This window comes from Lethenteron reissneri, chromosome 4, assembly GCF_015708825.2.
Source record: "Lethenteron reissneri isolate LAM-NWPU_2019-01 chromosome 4, ASM1570882v1, whole genome shotgun sequence".
Lineage (NCBI taxonomy): Eukaryota > Metazoa > Chordata > Hyperoartia > Petromyzontiformes > Petromyzontidae > Lethenteron > Lethenteron reissneri.
The window spans coordinates 950,589-972,311 of record NC_083782.1 but is presented as its reverse complement, the minus strand read 5'-3'; the positions used below and the strand labels follow the sequence as shown (position 1 = coordinate 972,311).

The window sequence follows — 21,723 nt, the reverse complement described above, 5'->3', positions numbered from 1 at the left end:
GAGAGCGATGCTAGGAGAGGGTTCGTGTAGTTTTGCTGTTCCTCATCCATTGAAGGATCTCGCACCACAGTGGTTTACTTTACAGCATTGAATTTGGGTAGCATGGCCACAATCACAATCCTGTGACTTGGCCTTTAATGTATCTCTATCGGTCTCCCTGTGTCTCTCTGTGTCTCTATATGTTTACTATATGTTTACTATATGTTACTATATGGTCCATGGTTTGGGTTGCATCACCACAGTCACACTCCTGTGGCTTGCGTCTTTCATTTTACGTCGGCCTGTTGAACGTGTTCTTATGCGGTCGATTTTTCCACCACTGTCTTAGAAGGAGTGTCAAAAACCAGTAGGTGTGATGTTTGGGCCTCGAATGAGTTGTTCTTATTCTGGGTTTCTACGCTCAGGAAATCCCTTGAAACGTTTGAGAGAGTAACCCCGAACCGCAAGAGGTCACCGTAGTGGTGCCGGGTGTAGGTGCCGCGTAGCAACGCGGCCGGGACTGGGGACGTTCGTGGGTGTCGGAGCCCAGGGGGAGTCGCTATTCTGTGGTGTTGGCAAAGGGCGCCGTGGTGGCAAGATGTTAACTACGTCGCCTGGTCTACAGGAGGTCGTGGGTTTGATCCCGAACCTGATGCCTCCTGTCTCTCTCCCTATGGTTGTGTAGATTTTTTCTCCAGGTCCTCCAGTTTATTTGTCCACATTTAGAATTGCCGTGCATGAATTTCCAAGAGATAAGCCATGTCGTTGAGCTGTCATTTGTGGTCAGGTCGCTTTTTTATGTTCCCGCGGCGTGTGCAAAGGGAACGTGAGGCCGGGTCACCGCCACCTCGATGGTCCGACGCGTTCCTCAATCACACTGCGGCCTTCATCGGACAAATATATACTCGAGGCAACGTTTCGGCCAATGGGCCTTCTTCATATGACACAGTGGATATAAGAGTTGAAGACTGCACCACACACCGTGAGGACTGATAAGAATGACATAGAAACATTCCTGATGATTTGTCTTAAATTGCATCTAAATAGTTAACGAGTAGATATTGAGTAGCAGATAAACCCTTCAAAAACATATTTTAGTATGCATTCATGAACTCGTTTATATTTAAAGGAAGATTATAAAATATTGCTTGCATTCTGCATCCTGAGTCACCCTGTTGCAGTACGAAATTAAACAAAACACCTTACATTTCAATTTCATTTATTTGGTATAGTCCTGTGAGCCATTCGGCTCTTGACTCGGGTGCAACCGCAACAAACAAAAACATGAACAAGAAACATCTTAAAGTGACTAGGCGCAAACAGAAAAATCCAGGAAAAACATGCGTCAGCACTGTCCTTGCTTATATGTTTTACCTTTAAGGCCACGGAGTTATTGGCGAATGTGTGGGTTTCTTTCGTGAACAGTGCTTGTGCACCACTGCTAACGCTGCAATAGCAGCGTCACCAAATGCAGCAGCAAAATTTGTTCAACTTTGCAGTGTGACATCTTATTGAGAGAGACCCATGGAGACAGCGACCACTAGGGGAGCCTTGCTCCAGCACCTCACGCCACGGCGTGCTCCCTCGCTCCTCCCCTCTCCCCCCTCTCGCTCCCCCCTCTCCCCCCCTCTCGCTCCCCCCCCTCCTCTCGCTCCCCCCCCTCTCGCTCCCCCCCCCTCTCGCTCCCCCCTCTCCCCCCCTCTCGCTCCCCCCTCTCTCCCCCTCTCGCCCCCCCCTCTCGCCCCCCCCCTCTCGCTCCCCCCCCTCGCTCCCTCTCGCTCCCCCCCTCTCGCTCCCCCCCTCTCGCTCCCCCTCCCCTCCCTCTCGCTCCCCCCCCTCTCTCTCCCCCCCTCTCGCTCCCCCCTCTCGCTCCCCCTCTCTCTCCCCCCCTCTCGCTCCCCCCTCTCGCTCCCCCCTCTCTCTCCCCCTCTCGCTCCCCCCCTCTCTCTCCCCCCTCTCGCTCCCCCCCTCTCGCCCACCCCCTCTCGCTCCCCCCCCTCTCGCTCCCCCCCCTCTCGCTCCCCCCTCTCGCTCCCCCCCTCGCTCCCCCCTCCCTCTCGCTCCCCCCCTCTCTCTCCCCCCTCTCGCTTCCCCCCTCTCGCTCCCCCCTCTCCCCCCCTCTCGCTCTCGCTCCCCCCTCTCGCCCCCCCCCTCTCACTCCCCCCCCCTCTCGCTCCCCCCCCCTCCCCGCTCCCCTTCTCTCGCTCCCCTCCCGCTCCCCCCCCTCTCTCCCCCCCTCTCTCTCCCCCCCTCTCTCTCCCCCCCTCTCCCCTCTCTCGCTGGAAGCCGTTCGGCTGAGCGAGGAGTAAGCAGGGCGACGACCCCCTTGTCGTGAGTTGGGGTTTTGGTGCAGGGAGTACACCTCCTAGGCAAGGCAGTTTCCCCTGACCATTTGCGATTTCCCGGATCTTCTGTCGCACGGCTGATTTAGATGCAGAGCAACAATTACAATTTCACATTCAGGTGGTCAAACCAGGCAAACCGCGTCAGGAGCGGCAGAGTGTTTCATCGCTGTGATGTCTCCTTCGTATTTGTGGATCAGGCATTGCGTCGTTCTACGTTGTACGGTCTGTTCTGGGATGACCACAGTCGCACACTTCTGGAGAGTTTGTAATTTTCCATTTGTGCATCCGCTATCCACATCTACTGCCATGGTTTGTGCGGATGCAGTTTAGGGTGGACCATGAGTTTTCGCCGTGTCAATCGGGGCTGACTCCATTTTGTATGCGTGTGACCAATTGTGGAGTTGGCCGAACGTCCCAATGTAGAACAACAGAGCGTGGACCACTGTTGGCACCAGCTCTGGTTGGCTTCCCCGCTTATCTGCGGTCCTAGGAATATTACGATGTTTGGCCAAACTCCGATGTTCATAATGAATGGGATATAGCTCTGTTTCTAGAGCGACAGAACTCGAATTGTGAAGCCTCAGCGGCGAGATGTTAAATACCTCGCCTCATATGCAGGAGGTCATGGGTTCGATCCCGACCCTGACGCCGGTATATTTGAGTTTGCTCGCTCTCCTCTTGGTCGCGTGGATTTTTCTCCGGGTCTTCTGGTTTTTTCCTCTACATTTAGAAACATGCCTTTAGAGTATTTGGCTGCTATAAATTTGCACATGATAAATCACTTCGTTGAGCTATCATTTGTGACCAGGTCGCTTTTGAAAAAGAGCTTTATAACTCAGTGGGTCCAACCTGGTAAAATAAAAAAAAGTTTAATTTTAGTTTAGTTTCAATGTTTCCAGGGCTGACTCCCCTCCAGAGTTATTATCACCATCTCCTTGAGATGGGTCAAAGGAGCATCACCAGTGAGACTGCATCACTGGTGAGACATCATCCTGGCTTGTTTTATGAAAGATAAATCCACGATTACTCACAACCATGGCAGCAGCAGCAGCAACAGTGGAAGAAGGTCCCGTAAGGGCAACCCGCTGCTCTGCAGAGACAAACCTCCTGAGTCGTGTTTCCACGTGGCAAACAGTCTCTGGAATGTGAGACTTCGGACGTCACACATCCTCCATCGACCAGTTTAGTGACTCATTGAAAGGGCCGCCTCCTACCCCATGTGAAGATGAATGAAACGCATTCATTGGGGGTGTGCGGTGTCTGTGGCGGCCGCCAAGACTCTTGCAGGCAGGAGGGCGGTTCTTGCTATAGACGATGTTTAGAATGAATTCCTGCCGGAGGTCACAGCCGCTGTCGAGAACCATTTTACAAACCCTATTGGCAAGAATAGGATGTTGTTTACCAGTGCTATAGTGACCTATTTGTGAAAATTAATCACGTATGAATAATAATAAGAATCATAAAAGTGAGTCGTTTGTTATATATCACCCTTGACACTAGGTCGTCTCGGAGCGCTTCCAACGCGCTAAGCGGTTTGTGTCTCATCTGAACGCATTAAAGGGGGCACCCCCAGTAGCTGCCCTTCCTATACAGCACAAAACGTGACTTGGCATCTTGCTTGCAAGCGGGCATTGGTCTGCTGCCAGTAGGAGGCTATAATTGCTGTGTAATTTGCAGGCAATTCACAAACAGAATCTTTATTTAGACTGCAGGAGGAATCCGATGATCTTTGAAGAACAACAAACAATGCAAAACATAATGTGGGCAAATTTGGACCATCACGCCGACAAACAGGTCTTTTAACGTCCGCTTGAGGCCAATTCAAGTGGCTTCCCAAGAAGGACTGTGGCCTAAAATAAGAATGACGACGATGGCAACTTGTCACGCGCTTTTGCCACCGCCGCTGTCACCGCACGGTAAACACTCCTCGCTCTCGAAGAGAGAGAGAGAGGGAGCGCGACGCAAGGGGAGCTGAGGAGTCGCCGCGAACGAGTGGGGAGGCAACCAGTTGGTTGAGCCTTTGCCAAATTCCCCACCAAGCTCTGCGGTCCTCTATATATTAAGGTGTCAGCCAAATAATGAGCGTTTATAAACTAAACAATTTTTTCTATTTTACCAGGTGAGGTCCACTGAGCTGTGTAGCACCTTTTCAGAAGGGACCTGGTCACATGATAGCCCAACGAATTAGCTTGTCGTGTGGAAATTATATAGCAGCCAAATACTCTAAACCCATATTGATTCTAAATGTGGAGGGAAAAACCGGGGGACCCGGAGAAAAATCCACGCAAACTGTATATACAAGCGTTAGGGTCGGGATCGAACCCACGACCTGTATACCAGGCAAGGTAGTTAACATCTGGCCGCACGCTCAGCTCAAGCGTAATAGTCTGGACAAGGCTTAGGGTATCGTATATGCAGTGTGGTGGTCGCGTGTTCATGTTTTCGAGGTGTGTGGATGGAAGCCGTTGCCTCCCTGGTGTTCGTGTCAGCAGCGTGCTCCTCTTGATTTGTTCAGTCTCCGTGTTCCATCCTGAGCGGAAAGAAGAAGCAGCACGTCGGCCGTGTGGCCTTCTACAAATACTGTTCTTCTTTGTGTGGAGAGACAACTATGTTTCGTGTTCGTTACATCGTCCACAAAGCCAAAAGTATGTTTAACAACGACAGTGAAATGAGCTTCGGCCAAAACATCCCAACGCTGATGTATCGCCAGCGAATTACTCATCAGGGATCACACGGCAGCAGCGTCGCCCCCTGTTGCGAACACTTGGCAGGACCATCCTGAAAAAGAGCCTTGAGACTCAGTGAGGCTTTGCTGGGTAAACAAGGCGCGTGGCTTCACTGGGTCTTGGTGGAAATATACCACTGTGCTTTGGGTTTTTTGCTGTGATGCAATGGGCCTTGGTTATCGTTAAACACTTTTACTTGCCAATCTTGTGTATCATTGCTAAGTGTAGGCGTTTGTATCACAGTAACAGTGTGAACCATCCGACGCTGCCAATGAGTAAGGTTTGTCATGTAAACAGAACATGCCAATTAGTTACTAGTTCAGCGCACCGGTGTGTCAAAGAGTAAACCCACAACGTTTGCAATTCGAGTACCGTGACGTTTCTCTGGTAATTCTAACAACCAGCCGACTGAACCAATCTACTGATTATTATTTATTGATGTGGCCCAGCGGTGGCGTGTTCAATTTCCTGGAGGCCTCCCTGGTTAATACTGCAGAAGAAGTGGTTGTTAGCGATCTCCTTATGTCATTCGGAAACAGTAGGCAATTATTGATTACCGGTGTCACGGTCCAAATTTGAACAATGTACCTGCGGAACTACTAAATTGGGATTCAACATAGCAACATCGCCCCCCCCTCCCCCCACTGTATGACTACAGCATACTGTGGGAACCGCAGACTGGGAACGGCAGCGCCTTGCTTAGTGATGGCTCGCCTTGTGGCCTTGGTACGAAGGCTTTAGATGTAGCGGCACTCATTGTGTGGCATCGCTCAGGAAATGCTCTTAAACTCGCACTCAGGGCCAACTGCGGCCACGCTTGGTGCTGTGGTTCCGCAACTGTGAAAAAACGTATCCTTTGTATGATTTTAATTTGCGCTATTATTTTCAAAAGTATTATTTAGTTTTTTTCGAGTTTATGTATCATTCCGTTTATGTGTGAGTGAGATTAGGTGCGAGCGAGTCCTAAGTGCGAGTGAGCGAGTCTCCCAGGGAAACTTCCTCTCGTGTGTTTGGGCCGGACGCCTGTCGTGACTCCCCGGGTTCCTGCGGTCAGAATCGAGCGTCTGTAAGAACGGTGCTAATGATGCGGTTTGACACGAGGTGCCGGTAGCTCCCGCGTCGCCCCCTGTGTCCCCCGCGTGGGTGGCAGGGTGGGGGAGGGGGTGTTGCTCCTCGGGGGGGGACCGTGCAGACGGCGCGGGCTCCCACCGTAGCGACTGTGCGTCACGCACGCTCACAGCTGCCGTTTGCGCTTTGTTCCCTTTCCTGCAGATGCTTTGAATTTCCACCGGCGACAGCACAGGTGGGAGGAGCGGAGGCTCAGCGGTTAGCGTGCTGCGCTGTGACCTCGGTGACGCGAGTTCGGTTCCCGGCCACGGGCAGCATCGGTGGCGAGTGATGCCGCTGGGTGAGCGAGATCCCTGACCTCTGGGTGAGCGAGATCGCTCTACTCTGGGTGAGCGAGATCGCTCTACTCTGGGTGAGCGAGATCCCTGACCTCTGGGTGAGCGAGATCCCTCACCTCTGGGTGAGCGAGATCGCTCTTCTCTGGGTGAGCGAGATCGCTCACCTCTGGGTGAGCGAGATCGCTCACCTCTGGGTGAGCGAGATCGCTCACCTCTGGGTGAGTGAGATCGCTCACCTCTGGGTGAGTGAGATTGCTCAACTCTGGGTGAGCGAGATCCTTCACCTCTGGGTGAGCGAGATCCTTCACCTCTGGGTGAGTGAGATCGCTCACCTCTGGGTGAGCGAGATCGCTCTACTCTGGGTGAGCGAGATCGCTCTACTCTGGGTGAGCGAGATCCCTGACCTCTGGGTGAGCGAGATCCCTCACCTCTGGGTGAGCGAGATCGCTCTACTCTGGGTGAGCGAGATCGCTCACCTCTGGGTGAGCGAGATCGCTCACCTCTGGGTGAGCGAGATCGCTCACCTCTGGGTGAGCGAGATCGCTCACCTCTGGGTGAGTGAGATCGCTCACCTCTGGGTGAGTGAGATCGCTCACCTCTGGGTGAGTGAGATCGCTCACCTCCGGGTGAGTGAGATCGCTCACCTGGGTGAGCGAGATCCCTCACCTCTGGGTGAGTGAGATCGCTCACCTCTGGGTGAGTGAGATCGCTCACCTCTGGGTGAGTGAGATCACTCACCTCCGGGTGAGTTATCTCGCTCACCTCTGGGTGAGCGAGATCCCTCACCTCTGGGTGAGTGAGATCGCTCACCTCTGGGTGAGTGAGATCCCTCACCTCTGGGTGAGTGAGATCACTCACCTCTGGGTGAGTGAGATTGCTCACCTCTGGGTGAGTGAGATCGCTCACCTCTGGGTGAGTGAGATCCCTCACCTCTGGGTGAGTGAGATCACTCACCTCTGGGTGAGTGAGATCCCTCACCTCTGGGTGAGTGAGATCACTCACCTCTGGGTGAGTGAGATCGCTCACCTCTGGGTGAGTGAGATCGCTCACCTCTGGGTGAGTGAGATCGCTCACCTCTGGGTGAGTGAGATCGCTCACCTCTGGGTGAGCGAGATCCCTCACCTCTGGGTGAGTGAGATCACTCACCTCTGGGTGAGTGATCTCACTCACCCAGAGGTGAGTGAGATCACTCACCTCTGGGTGAGTGAGATCCCTCACCTCTGGGTGAGCGAGATCCCTCACCTCTGGGTGAGTGAGATTGCTCGCTGCTGGGTGAGTGAGATTGCTCAACTCTGGGTGAGCGAGGGTGAGCGATGTCGGTGAGCGGCGAGCATTGTTGAGCTGCCTCCCTTAGCAACCCGCTTTGATCACATCTGTGCTGATCCGACAACTACACCGCACGCAACTCAACTGGGATCACACACAGCAGCAGCATCGATCATCGCCCCCCTACTGGCCGATTTATGCCCCATGTTCAACAAAATAAACTTGTAAACCTGACCAGCATGGGGAAGTATGGTCAAGCAAGCAACATGGTTGACACGTCCTGACGGAAGCAGTGGTTTGACCAAGGACTATGATTCAACTCTGTGATGAAGCCACCGTTCACTTCAATCCGAGTGGCCCGTAAAGCTCGAGCGGGTTTTGGGCGACACTCGTCCCCACTGACGGCCTGGAGCCAGCGGTGACGGGGACAATGCTGAACACTGGTCCTTGCCATAGGAATGTGAAGTCTCCACCTCCTTGCTCAGACCTGCCAGCATTCCTCTTGAAACCACTTGGGGATGTAGACTGGGTGAGCAATGAGGCGTCTATTTAAAATTGGACACCGCTCTCTCGCTTAACGGGCCCGACCGCGTGTGTGAGAATAGAATGTTTTGTTTGTATGCGTTGTGTGTACCGGGTTCACAAGACCCCTGCAGCCACTGGATGCCGCTGCATTCACAACTGAGAAAAGAAAACAATGCAAGGCGACTCGGCGTGAGAGCGAGCAGTTCGCAATAACTGAGTGACTTGCGGTGTCATTTTTTTGAAATTGGTAAATTCGGGCCGTTACGGCAGCACACAATAATATCCTATTTGTTAAGAATAACCTCACAGAATCTTTAACGTCCACCGTGTAGTGAGCGACGTGTCTCCCACTGTTCATGCCGCAGTACTAACCCGGTGCGACCTGCCGGATCCGAACCGCGAACCTCTGCAACAAGCGGCGAGCACGTTGCCGCTGGCCGGGCGGCGTTGCGGCCCTGTGCCCGCGCTGGGCCGTGCTTGCGTGCCCGCAGTGGCCTCGTGCCCACCGCCACGCGTACTTTGCAGAGCGAGCTCGGAGCGGGCGCGGACAGCGAGTGTCATGGTACCGCGGAGCGGGGCCCGGGGGGTGTTCCCCGGTGGATCGCGGCTTCCCTCCCCCCCGCCTCGAGCGTGCCCCAGAACGCTGTCGCCATGACACCCGTCTACCGGCTCGCTCCCTGAGCTCCCCCCACCAGGGTCGTCGGCGGCGGTCGAACGGCGGTGCCGGGGGACGACGCCCACGTCATTGCGCCCTGGCCCCATGGCGCCCGGGTTGGCCAGAGCTGGGCGGAGATACCTCCGCTCCGGAGCCAGGTTCTTCCGCTTGGGGAGGTCTCGGCCCAGCTACCGACGATGACTGTCACAGAAAATGACCCTTGGTTAACAATGCCGAGAATGTCAAGGAAATGATTTACGCCTCATAATTTACTGTACAGCCGTGCGGTATGGCACGAGATGTTCTGGGTGGAGATAATTGAAGCGCTGGATATTCGCTCAAACAATGAGGCGTTGTTGTGACCAACCGAAGCGGCGAGCGCGCAAAATACGTCCTCGCTCGCACGCGGAGCGCGGCGGCGGCGAGGACTCCCGTGCTTTTGTCACTCAGGAACAACTCTGGAGGCTCCAAGGCTCGTTGTCGTGAGTGTCCCGAGACATCGCGTTGCCCGGCGCTCGCTGCCCGTGCCGGGGAACCGCGGAACCGCGGAAGAATAGGGGCCGACGTACGGCCAAACGCACGGCGAGCGTCTGTCGAGTGTTTGTGTGGAGTACGAAGGAGGTGAGGAAATCTCACGTGGGATACTCCAAGAGAGTGGTGAAAAAAACATGCTGGGAGTGGCCGCACACCTGGTGTGTAAATCACGGCCGAGTTTGCCCATCGGCGGTGACGGTAACCAAGTTTGTCGACGTTCGCTACGCGGTGCGCTTGCCCCTCCTTGCAGAGGTTCGCGGTTCAAATCAAGTGGGCCGCCCCGGTGATAATACCAGGCTTATTGATTGTGAATTAAATAAAATGCTACGTTGCTGTGTGCTTCACAGGAGATGTATAAGATCACGTGGCATCATTCTAAAGAAAGGAGGTCACTGTGTGCCGGCATCACAATCCAAATCTGGCAATAAAAAAAATATTTCGCAAATTACTCAATTGGTAAAGTCCACTGGGCTATGAAGCTCTTTACCAGAAGCGACCTGGCCACGAATGATAGCTCAACAAAGTGCCTTAAGTATATATGTATTGCAGCCAAACACTCTAAACGCATGTTTCTAAATGTGGAGAGAAAAAACAGAAATCCACGTGACCACAGGGAGAACATCCGGCCACACGCTCAGCTCAAGCGTAATAACATCTCTCCACCGTGGTACTGTGAAACGACTGCAGACTGCGTCTTTGAAACACGGCAGCAGTGCATTCCTTCGTGATGATCGCTCTGCGCTATCGAAACGATGGGACGGATACCAAGTGCACTCAATTATTATGACTTCATTATAAACGGAGCGCAGCAGCAGCAGCATCATCATTCCATTTAGCTGGGACGTCGTACCTACGACATTTTCATTTCGCCTGCGCGTGTGTGTATGCGCTTGGGTAAGCCGCAGAGATACGTGGAGGGTGGAATCGCGTCCGCTGGGCTGTGCGTGGCTCATCGCGGCGTCCGCAGGGAACTCCGGGCCGCACCGAGCCACGTGGCCGTGCGCGTGGACCACACGGCACAGATTGGGGCCGCGGTGCCAATCCTGCTGCTGCTGTTGTCAGCTCCCACCTCGCTGCTGCGCCCGATAGAATTCAGAGTAGAGCAGCAGTCCAGGTGATTGATGTCCTCACACTCACTGATTCACTCGAGAGCCACCTTATCACTTGTTTATTGCTCCTGCAATGGTCACGGTTCCCGTTGGATTCTTCCACCCATGCTGAGGACTCGGTCTACCAGACAAGGACTCTCATCCACGCTGACCACCACACTGCATGTCACAACAACACCCACTCACCTACTCACTAACTTACTCTCCCACTCTCCCACTCACTCACCCACTCACTTGCGAACTCTCCCACACATTTACTCACCCACTCACTCACGACACTGCAGGTCACGTCAGCTGCTCTTACTGCTTCTTCCATCCCACTGCTCCACTGTGGAATTCCTTCCCATCTTTTCTCCCCCAAGCTCATATATATATATATAATTATAATAATAACCTTGCTCAATTTAAGCAACGCTTTAACTATAATCCATTACACTTTTGATGGTGCTGTTTGTTACTGGCTGCTGGACGTTTTGGGCTCTTTGGGCCTGTGCTCGGTAACCGTTTGACAAATGAACCCCTCGTGCCTACAAACGCCGTGTAGCCGACACCGCACGGCAGATGAGGCTGTGCGGTGGCCAGCATATAGCAGGGCGGCATTGGATGCTTGAGTGGATCTGTGCGCAGCTCTGGGTGTCGCTTTCTCCCCCGCGGCCACGTGAAGCCAAACCTCTCATTCACTGCATTGGTCAAACATCCACAGTGCAGCAGGGCCCTCCTGAACAAAAAGAAACCTGTCTTGAGACTCCACGAGGCCCGCCCCGAATAAATGCAGGCCACCGCTGCTCTGGTTGTTGTCATTCCCAGTGGGGGTTAGCCAGATCGCGCTGCACTCGGGGGCAGGGGGGGGGGGTCCGGATTGCAGTCGCTTCCTGGCGGCCTGCTGAGCGTCGCGGAGTCCTCGGGGCGAGCTGCGCGACCGCGTGCGGGCACCTACCGGCGTTGCGTTGTCCTGGCCGCAGCGACATTCCTGGGCCTCGCAGAGGCAGAGTGAGGAGGAATGGGAATCTTTATTTATCTTGGGAAAAATCCGATGAGCTATGAAGCTCTTTTTCACAGATGTCCAGTAGGGGCGGGCCAGAAAGTCACGATAACAAACGCTACACAAACATAAACCCGGACTCAACGGTCAGGAGGTTTGTCATGGGCAGCTCCCCAGCTGCAGCAGCTGCAGCAGCTGCAGCAGCTGCAGCAGCTGTCTCGCTCGCCCCCCTCTCTCACCCCCCTCGCTCGCTCAATCGGTCCGTCGTGAGGAGTGCCGGAGCAGCCGCCTCCGTCCCACGGCGGAGACGGGCGGCGTGGGCGCTTGCCAGGCCGCCGGCTACCCACGCTCGGCCTGTGATCCCGGCACAGATGCCTAGCTCATCGGTGACACCCGACGTAGCGTCGTTTTGCGGATCCAGTATCGTCTCTTATGTGGCCAAGGCCAGTGAAGTGTACGTGATAACCACTTGAAATTGAGTGGGTTTATGGAGTAACTCTCGTGAGCCGGATAAAACAAATCTGAAGGTTTGCTACCTCGGCTGGTACCGCTGCGTATGCCCTGCGATCGTGTCGGGCAGCCCAGGGAGAAGAGAGAGAATTGTTCGACGTCGCAATTGGCGGTGTTGGTGAGGCCAGGAGATCGGGAATGCTGAGAATGCCCCCTGTGTGTGTGCTGCTCCTGTTGTGCAGAGTGAGAGTGAGTGAGTGGAGCTTGTTGGTGTCTGTCCAGTTTCCCTCTGGACAGACAACCGCTGTTGGCCACACATCCCAATGCTGAAAAATTACCTGGAAATGACTCAATTGGGATCACACGCAGTAGGAGCAGCAGCAGCATCGCCCCCTCCTGTGAAAACCTGGCAGGATCCTCTTCACAAAGAGTCTTGAGACTCGGTGATACATTCCTGGGTAAACAACCACAACAATAATAATAAGAGCACCTCACTTAGTCTCGGGGTGTTTGGAACGTTTTAGGGGGTTGAGTGACCATGAATGAAACCCAAGGGTCCACACACACAAAATGTAAACATCGTCATGCAAGCCGTCGGATCCTACTTGCTGTACTGCCTGGTACTAGGTGAGTTGCGTGATCCACGGAGGCAAGGGGGAGATGAAGGAATGTAGAGACAGGTGGCGGTGGAGAGACGGGGGAGGAGGAGGAGCAGGAGAGTAGGAGGAGACTCTTGAGGGCATGGCGCCAGGGAGAAGGCGGGGAGAGCGGGCGAGGAGCGAGAGTGGAGTTGGCACTCGGGAAGAGAAGGGTCGCTGGAGAGTGGGAGGGAGAGGAGGAGGAGGACACTGAAGGAGAGGGAAACGTGGAGGGAGAAGCCTGGAGAGAAGCAGGGGAGGAGGCGAGGTGCGTGGAGAGGTGGGGGGGAAGTAGGGAGGGTTCATAGACCCGACACAAACACCGACACCGACACAACAGCGGTGTGGAGTGAGACAGAGAGGAGACACGGGGGCGGGAGAAGGGAAACAGACGCCAGGGACATGGAGGCAAGAGGAGGAGGGGGCTGTGTGAGCTCACGCGATGCAGCAAGGATCTGAGCCCCGCGACACTGAACTCGCCCAGGGCACCAACCTGTCCACGTGGCGGAGTGGCTGACGAGCGCAGCCGGGTGGGCACCAGCCAGGCTGTGCAGTCGCCGCGGGGTAGGGGGGAGCACAGCTGCGTGTAGTGCACTTGAGGCGAGCGTAGGTGAGTGTAGCCGGGTTGAGTGAGTGTGGTGAGGATGAGTATCGTGCTCAAGCCGCGGTCCCAGTCCACGAGCAGCCTGCGAGGATACGAGCTCTTCTGGTGAGTGACGTGGTGAGCGACGGGGTGAGCGGGTGAGCGACGGGGTGAATGGGTCAGCGAGTGAGGGCATGAGCGAATTTGGGGATGAATGAGGGTGATGAAAGGTGAGGGGATGATGCGCGTGCCTGGGGTCGGACTTGTGCACTCGTGTTCACTTTAGTAGCCGGCTCTCGTGTGGATGTCGCGTGTGGATGGTGTGTGGATGTCGTGTGTGGATGTCGCGTGTGAATGTTGTGTGGATGTCGCGTGTGGATGTTGTGTGGATGTGTGGATGTCGCGTGTGGATGTTGTGTGGATGTCGTATGTGGATGTCGAGCTATTCTCGCTGCTGAAGGCGTCATGTGATCGGCGTGTCTCTGCGTGTGTGTGTGTTGTGATCAGCCACGTGAATGCGTCGCGAGTTCTATTGAAATCTTTGGGGTGGCTATTCATAGCCTCTCATTTCGGAAGCTGTCATGCCCTAAACTTGACGTGGGCCCTTGTGGCTGACAATAGGGGCTACAGTGCCTATGTGTGCGTGTGTGTGGGGCTCGCCTTGTTTTGGGTGCACGTTGCGTGTGAAGGTCACGATTCTGGCTTCTGTTTGTACACAAAAGTCGGTTGCACAACTCGCTGTGTGCAGGTGCACGCACGCGCCGCCTATTTACTCAACCGTTGCTACAGGGCTCACGGTAAATCGGAGCCAAATAAAAGTCCCCGGCAATGCAAGTTCACGAATATGGGAGGAGATTCGTGCCGCGGGGAGAGATGCGCGACCGACGCCAGACCAGCAGCAGAGCGTGCCGGTAAACGGTGGATGGGATAGGGGGGAAACGAGGCGGTGATGATCTGATGATTGATAAAAAAACACATCAATGACCTTTTCCCCTATGAAAGCCACACCGAGTCTCAAGTTTTCGAAAGGGTCCTGCCAAGTTTTGTCAGTAGTTGGGGGCGTGATGTCACCGCTCTGTGGCGATTCTAATTGAGTAATTTGCAGGTCACATTTCAGCATTGGAATGTTTCGGCCGATACCGGTTATATTGTGTGCGGTTTTTTAGTTATGGGAGTAATCTGAAGAAGCCGGACAAAAACCCATCCAGAACGTTGGGAAAAAATACAAACTTCGTTCGTTCACACAAGACTTACTGTCGAGCCTTCCAACTGACTGTTGAAGGCTGGCACGGCACGTGTGGGGGCGGAGGTTGGCCAGCACCACGCCCGGTCGTCTTTGTCTCCCCTTAGTCGACCTCGGGGGGGAAGCCCAGGACCGGTACAGGAAACTGTCATTGGTGTTGTCCGTGAGCGGGAATCGAACTCGGGTCACCGGGTTTGTAGCGCGGTGCACTAACCGTTAACACTACCGCTCCCCGCACAAATACTCGCACACAATCACACTGCGGAACGGGGCGGGGGGTGGCGGAGAACATACAAACTCCACGCAGAAAGGTTCCCGAGTCGGGAATCGAACCCAAGCTAGTCCTGCTGCGAGGCGCGAGTGTTACCACCATGGTGCCGCCCGATGACTCGACGTCGTGTCGAGGTTGGGGTCACGTTTGGGTTGAGGGTCGGCTGGTTTAGTTGTGTGCCGGCTCGTCATGAGGCCCCATGGCTCACGTGGGCAGATTTGTATGCACCGCGATCTTTGCGAGTCGTGGACTGAAGCGCACGCGGGGCCCGACGCGCGTATCGCACCACGAGCGAGCGAACGTCCCACACAGCCGCGGCGAGGGGTCGCGCAGAGCGCCGTAAGTACCTGAGGAAAAACCGTGAGCCCTGGCACCTGTCGCGTGCCTTGCCGACCTCGAGAGGCGCTCGCTAACATCTCCCCGGCGGCCACGCCGCGTGCGTGCCGCCCGTGAGAGGTGCGGCAAGCCCCCGGCGCGTGCCACTAACGCAGCTCCGTTTGTCCGTGGGCAACGGCGCCACGACGGTCCGAGCGCTGCTCTCTGCCTCTTTAGCTGCGGTGGCGGCTGAGGTGTGTTTTCGTGCCGCGCCGTTACATGCAATGAGCGACTTGGACCCCGTTTCAACACGCGTGCAAGGGCACCCCCGGTGGCGGCTGTCCCTGTGTGGCACAAGGTGACTCGGCACCTGGCCTGCAAGCGGGCATTATGACGCTGGCACACACTGGCCTGCTTTGGCTGACGTGAGAAGAGAGGAGAGAGGTGCGGAGGAGAGTAGATTGAGAATAGATGCGGGAGAGTGCAGAATGGCCGTATTCTTGTGGTTAATACAGGGCGGCCTGCCGGATTTGAACCACAAACTTCTGCGGCCTGTCGACTTGGCTCGACTCGGCGTGCCGGCGCCAAAGAGAGCGAGGGAGATGTTAACTACCTCGTCTGGTATACAGGAGGTCGTGGGTTCGATCCAAACCCCGACGCCTGTGACGCCTATATATTTGGAGTTTGCGTGTCTCTCTGCCCGTTGGCGTTTGGGTTTTTTCTCCAGGTCCTCCGGTTTTTCCCCTCCACATTTAGAAACATAATTTCAAAGTATTTGGCTGTTATCAATGTCCATGTGATAAGACACTTCGTTGAGCTATCATTTCTGGCCAGGTATAGCTTCTGAAAAAGAGCTAAATAGCTCAGTGGGCCTTACCTGCTAAAATAAAAAAAAATGTTTATAGGGAGGAGGGAGGCCTTCATCCAGCAGTGGATGGACCACGGTTCGCGATGTCGACTTCTCAAACCGCTGCTTGGGGTTAGTAAATTGTGACGCTGCGGGGGGGGGGGGGGGGGCTGCTCGTCAGTTCCTATTGGGAGGCGTGCGCTCCTGCTGCGTTCTGCGCCGCGTTGTCGCAGGTGAGGACCGGCAGCCCTCGCCAGTGGCTGCGCTGCGACCCCCCCCACCTTCCTCGCCCCCCTGACACGTTCCCAAGAGGGAAATGTATCTGGTCCCCTTGGGGGAGGGGAGCGCTAACCAGGAGCCGTCCACTCCCCCCCCTTCATACCTGTGTTTACCTCGGCAGTGATTGGTCATTTAGTCAATGTAAACAGTCACTTAAGGAAACGACTAATCATGTTAGAGCATCTACATAGGAGCAGCTCCGTGTTGTCATCATCGAGAGAGAGATGGGAGAGTGTGTATGCAGTGTTGGAGTAGGGTGATAGGAGAGGGGAGAGATGGCAGAGTGGTATGGATGAAGAGGGAGAGATGGGAGAGTGTGTGGTTTTTTTCTCCGCCCCGTGCCCCCGGCCCAGCAGTGCTGAGATAGGCTGCTCTCGACGTGGCAGCGTCGCCCCCCCCTTCTCCCCAAGCCAACGCCACGGACTCGCTCGCGCGCCTCTCAGACGCAACAGTGCGGCGCTCGTTAACGGAGGAGTTCTCCACAGCCCGTGTCGGGACTCGCGGCCCCCACCCCCGTGTAGCAACAGAGTCCGGCATTTGAGGTGAATTGCTCCGGTCGCAGGCAAGTCCCGGTGTCCTCCCGTCACCCTGGAGCGGTGACAGCCGATGCGTAGCGCCGTTTCGTCGTTCGCTTCGAACCGCCGGCTAGTTGAGGACTTACTCGGCCCATCGTCCCTTCAGGGTGGATAAAATATCTACCGCTTCGTGGGGAAGTCCGTATTGGTTGTGCTGTGGAGAGACTCGCCCCCACCATAGGATGTGGAATATTTCTGTCACCGGCCCAGGGTTGTGAACAGGAAAGGAGCACCAATGCGTCGTTACTCATTTGAGCAGCAGGAAATCACTGACTTTTGACTGCGATTTCATTAATTTAGCCAGGCGTTGCTAAGAGTAGCTATAATAATTGTGCCCTTGCGAACAATGACAATAATGTTCATCATCGTCTTCTCCAACCATGATTACTCCACTGCCGAATGAGTGCATCTCCAAGCCATCACCACCTCTTCCGATCCTGCAAAGTAATAATCCCTTTTGACTGAGTGGCCAAGTGGCTGAGCGGGTGAGAGGCCGAGTGAGCGAGTGAGCAAGTGACTGGGTGGCCAAGTGGTGTAGAATTCTCACAGACCATCGGGTCTATGCGTATAATGAGAATCATCCAATACGTAAACGTGTCGCCTGGAGGTTGCTGTTGGTTTCACTCAAAGGCCAAGAGTCAAGAGATTCGATTCCTATCGTCAGCAGCGTGCCGTGGAGCGTGGCTTTAGACAGCGGTTGAGCGACGCAACGTCAGCAGCAAGTCACCACCGCACGTAGAGAGAGCCTCTTTAACCTGGCTTCCTCCTCGAAGAGTTGTGGCCTCTGTGTCGGCTACGCAAGCTAGTGGTGGTGGTGGTGTTGTGTGTGTGAACCACACACGGTAGTGGTGGTGGTATGGTCACGTGCCCGTGTTGCCACACGGGGGCCGCTGTCGTCAGCTAGAGCTCGCGTTGCCGTGCGTCCTGGTGACGCCTGCATCTCCGCACCTGACACCGAACACCGCGGCTCTCGGTAGGAATTTGCGCAAGCAGTGATAGCGCCGCCTCTTTGTTTCGGGTGCCACCAGAAGCCGATGCCCCCCCCCCACCGGGAACCGTCGTCTCGACGACGAGAGAGGCGCCGTTTAGCGGTGGCCTCCTGGGCGACGCGACGTGGGAATTGCGAGGCCACGCGGAACGAGAAGCGTCGCTGCCTGCGAAGCGGACGACCTGGCTCCAATCTCGGGTGGATCCTCATCGCCCTGTCTGGGGTCGAAATTGGCGGATCACTTTGTGGGGAAGTCATTCGTGGTTTCCGAGACTCCCCCACCCCCCACCACCACACTCCACTAAAAAATGTGGAATTTAAATATTTATTTGGCAGGATTTGCATCTCAAGGTCCCGGCCTCCCTGGTTATTACCGCAAGCGCTTTACCCGTGATGACGGAGTGTCGTCTGCACCGCCGTGGACGTCGTTCGAAAACGAGTCGGCCATTGTGTGCCGGTGTCACGGCCCACATATGCCGAATTTCAAAAGTTGCCCTTCAAATGACTGCGTTTGGAGTAAGGAGCAGCAACAATGTCCCCCGACCGACAGACGAATGGCCGCTGGCAGGCCGCTGCTGTGTTCACTTTGTGCCGCACAGGGACAGCTGCTAACAGCAGGTCCCTATGGCGACAAAACGACAAACTCCAGCGGGGCGTCGGGATGATTACAGTGCGATGTATGGCGAGTTGAAGTTATCTGGCATTTAAGCGCCCAATAAATTCCAATCCTTATTCCCAATACGGATGGAGTAGGTTTAACACACGTGCTTCTGGCGTGTTATGGCTTTGAGGGTACACTCTGGGTGGCAAATCATCCCAAAGCAGAACCTCGTCGGGGCCTTGCCTCGCTCAGACGAGCGTTTGCTCTCGACGGCCTGGCGCGGGCTCCCTGCACGTGTCGCCGTGCTCGGCGGCAGAAGGGAAACGATGGGGACATTCTGAGCGAGACGTGACCACGGCGAGGGCACGAACCCAGCACCTGGGTCTGAGCAGCCGATGTTGTGACAATTCGCAGTGGGGTTTTGAATCGGGCCGCATAATCCGCTCGCCACGTTTCTGTCATAAGGACCCGTATGTCGGGTGGTGGAGTGTCTTATAGCAGACGTTTGGCCAGGCCATTCCATGGCCTAACCCCAAAATCAACTGTGAATCGGTGTTTTACATTGCCTGTCTAGCCGTGGTAATCCTGAGTGAGCAGTGATTAGTATGTCTGTGGCATGAGCGTGTGTGTGGCATGTGCATTGCGTGTGCGCGGCGTGTGTGCCTGCACGCGACACGCGACGCCTTTTTCCATAATGCTCAAGAATTTCCTGCCCAGGGCGTGAGATGTGTGGGAGAGATAAAGCGATCTTCCTATGGGATAAGTTGCTATACTCCGCCGCGGTGTGCGTTTAATTGCTAGTTTTGTCGGCAGGATAAGCATTGCTATTTTCAAGATGCAGCCTTTTCCATAAAAGGAGAGATGTGGTCCCCACGGTTTTGACTTTCTTCCTCCTAAGGCGCCCCGGTGGCCTCACAACGGGCAGTGCCTGGGTTCGATTCCCGACCCGGGCGCCTCTGTGTGTGGAGGCTGTACGTTCTCCCCCCTGTTCTGTGTGGGTTTTCCCTGGGTTCTCCGGTTTCCTCCCATAGCTAAGCGCACATGCGCACAATGTATAACGAGTATTGACTGAAAAATGTACCTGCATATCGCTCAATTTTTGGATTTTACACACACACAGCAGCAGCAACATCAGTCTCCTGCTGCGGAAACTTTACAGGTCTCTCCTGAAAAAGAGTCTTGAGACTCCCAGAGGCTCTCCTGGGCAAACGAGCGCGGTGATAATATCGGCGCACTCCGTACCCTCGTTCGACACCCTCCACGCAATCGCACGCGTACGCAGGCCCCGACACGTACACACCCGTGCACGCTCGTCCTTGCGCGGCTCCCTCGCCATGCTCAAACGCTTTAATCGGCACGGAATTATTTAACTACGCGGTGGTATTAAATTATGGGACGGTGTGAATAGATTTATGATTAAGTGCTGCTACTTGACCACCCCACCCAACAGGTCTGGAGACGGAGCACAGCGACATGAGTCGTCGTGTCGATGACATCACACACTGTATGAAGCCCCCCCCCCTCTTGGAGGGCTGGGGGGGGCGCTCCGACTTAGAACTCTGCCACTAACAGTGGGGCCTCATCGCTCACCCGCTCTCCGCTCACCTGTGACTCGCGGCTCCTATTGTCCGAGTGCAAAACTGTCGGGGTGATGGATGACCCAGCACTCGCCGATTCACTTCAGTCACTGGCTTACGGGTCGACAGTCGCCTGCCTATCACTCTTCTACCGCTACTACGACCGTGGTTAGCGTTCCTGTGAACTTCACTCGGCGATTCCTCCACCTGTGTTGAGGACGCTGTTCTACCAGGCACTGCCTGTGTCGTCTCGTCCGAGGCACTGTGTTTAACCACCACCACACTGAAGGTCACAAAAGCACACTCACTCACCCACTCAACCAGGCACTAATCCACCCACTCACATATTCACTTACCCACTCATTCACCCACTCACTAACACACACACCCACTCCCTCAGCCACTCAACAACAACAACCGCCATTTGCCAATAATTGGCGGTGACGTCACCATGGCCCTTGTGCCAGGCCACGTGCACTTTGAGGCCACGTGAAGTGTTGAAGGCTTGCTGTCAGGAAGTCACAGGACAGACCCAGGTATCATGTGTTGACTGATCGAGCAGACTGGTAGATGCACCACCTGTGCTCCCCATTGTGCCAACTTGCTTTGTTTTAGCCAGCCGGCGCTCCGCTCATTTTTGTGAGCGTCATTCCTCCGCACTATGTTGTTGCTTGAGGCCGACTGCCTCCAACTGCCCAGTAGCATCCTTCATGAACCTCCTCCACAGAGGCCGATCTCGACACTGCCGGTACCAATCATCGGCAAGTCACATCAGTCCATCTCTTCTCCAGCCCTTGCCGCTCCAGTTTTGCCGATGTGCCTCCCGGAACTTCTTAAACCCTCTTCATATTCTCTGCGAATGAGAGCGGTGATCCAGAAGTTGTGATGATTATTATTATGCTTATCAATGTTGCTTCTGAGCATAATCCCAGTTGAGTAATTTGCAGGTTATTTTTCAGCGATTTGGCCAATACCAGGTACATTGTTTATGTTTTCATCTTTTGGAGGAAACTGGAGAACCCGGAGGAAACCCATGTGGAACGGGGGGAGATCGTACAACATGCACGCAGAAAGGTGCCCGAGTCGGGAATCGAACCTAAGTCCTTCTTGCTGTGAGGCACGAGTGTTACCACTGCAGTGGCATGGCACTTGTAAGTGATGGTGAGTGAATCCTGTTGTCGGAGATTACCTGTGGCAGTCGGCTGTGTGGTGAGGAGCAGGGGGCAGAGTGCTGTGGACATCTCTCGCTCACTGCACCCTCGATTCCTCCCAGGGAGTATTGAGACCCTATTCACAGGCAGTATTGACACTCAAAGGGTTCATGTTCGAAAGATTTCTGAACAGTATGTGGGCCAGGCCTGACTCCAGCTCCTCTCGGACAGGGCGGGGGGAGGGAGTGGGGCGGTAGTGATTCACACCGCTAAGGAGGAGAGGGAACCTGGGGTCGTCCCAAAGGGACATTTGAGGTGCAGGGCACACCAAGTACCTCCCTAGTGCCGGCCCGGATGAAGAATATCGAAAGATGATGGCGGCGGTGGTCATGATGATGAGACTGTAAGAGCAGATATTGACGGTCAGATGTTGACTGCAGCAGCTGAATCCAGGGGCGGTGGCATGAGTGGCTTAGGCCGTGGTGACCTACTGACCTTTCCGTATTGCAAATCAGCTTTGCCCTGTGGACCGTTTGAGGCGAGGGTTCCTCGGCGTCCCTTTTGAAGGGCAGAATGGTGCCCGGGGAGCGTGGTAGAGCGTGCCTGTGCTCGTGCTGCCGAGTCGGAGGGGATGCCGTGGGGGGAGTGGCGGTGCGGTGCCATGGGGGGAGTGGTGGT

The 21,723-nt window shown here is 55.1% G+C and overlaps 1 protein-coding gene across 5 annotated transcripts in view; it reads left to right on the top strand.

Annotated features, from left to right (window-relative positions):
- Positions 1–21,723, top strand: part of LOC133348822 (cAMP-specific 3',5'-cyclic phosphodiesterase 4B-like) — a 285,363-nt gene that overhangs the window by 194,807 nt on the left and 68,833 nt on the right. The window contains exon 1 of one of the 5 annotated variants that reach the window (XM_061561882.1): positions 13,077–13,324. The exons of the other annotated variants lie outside the window; for them this stretch is intronic. Coding sequence (XP_061417866.1) covers positions 13,260–13,324 — 65 coding nt within the window. The 5' untranslated portion in view covers positions 13,077–13,259. Of the gene's footprint in view, positions 1–13,076; positions 13,325–21,723 lie in introns of those variants that run through there. 5 annotated transcript variants of the gene reach the window in all.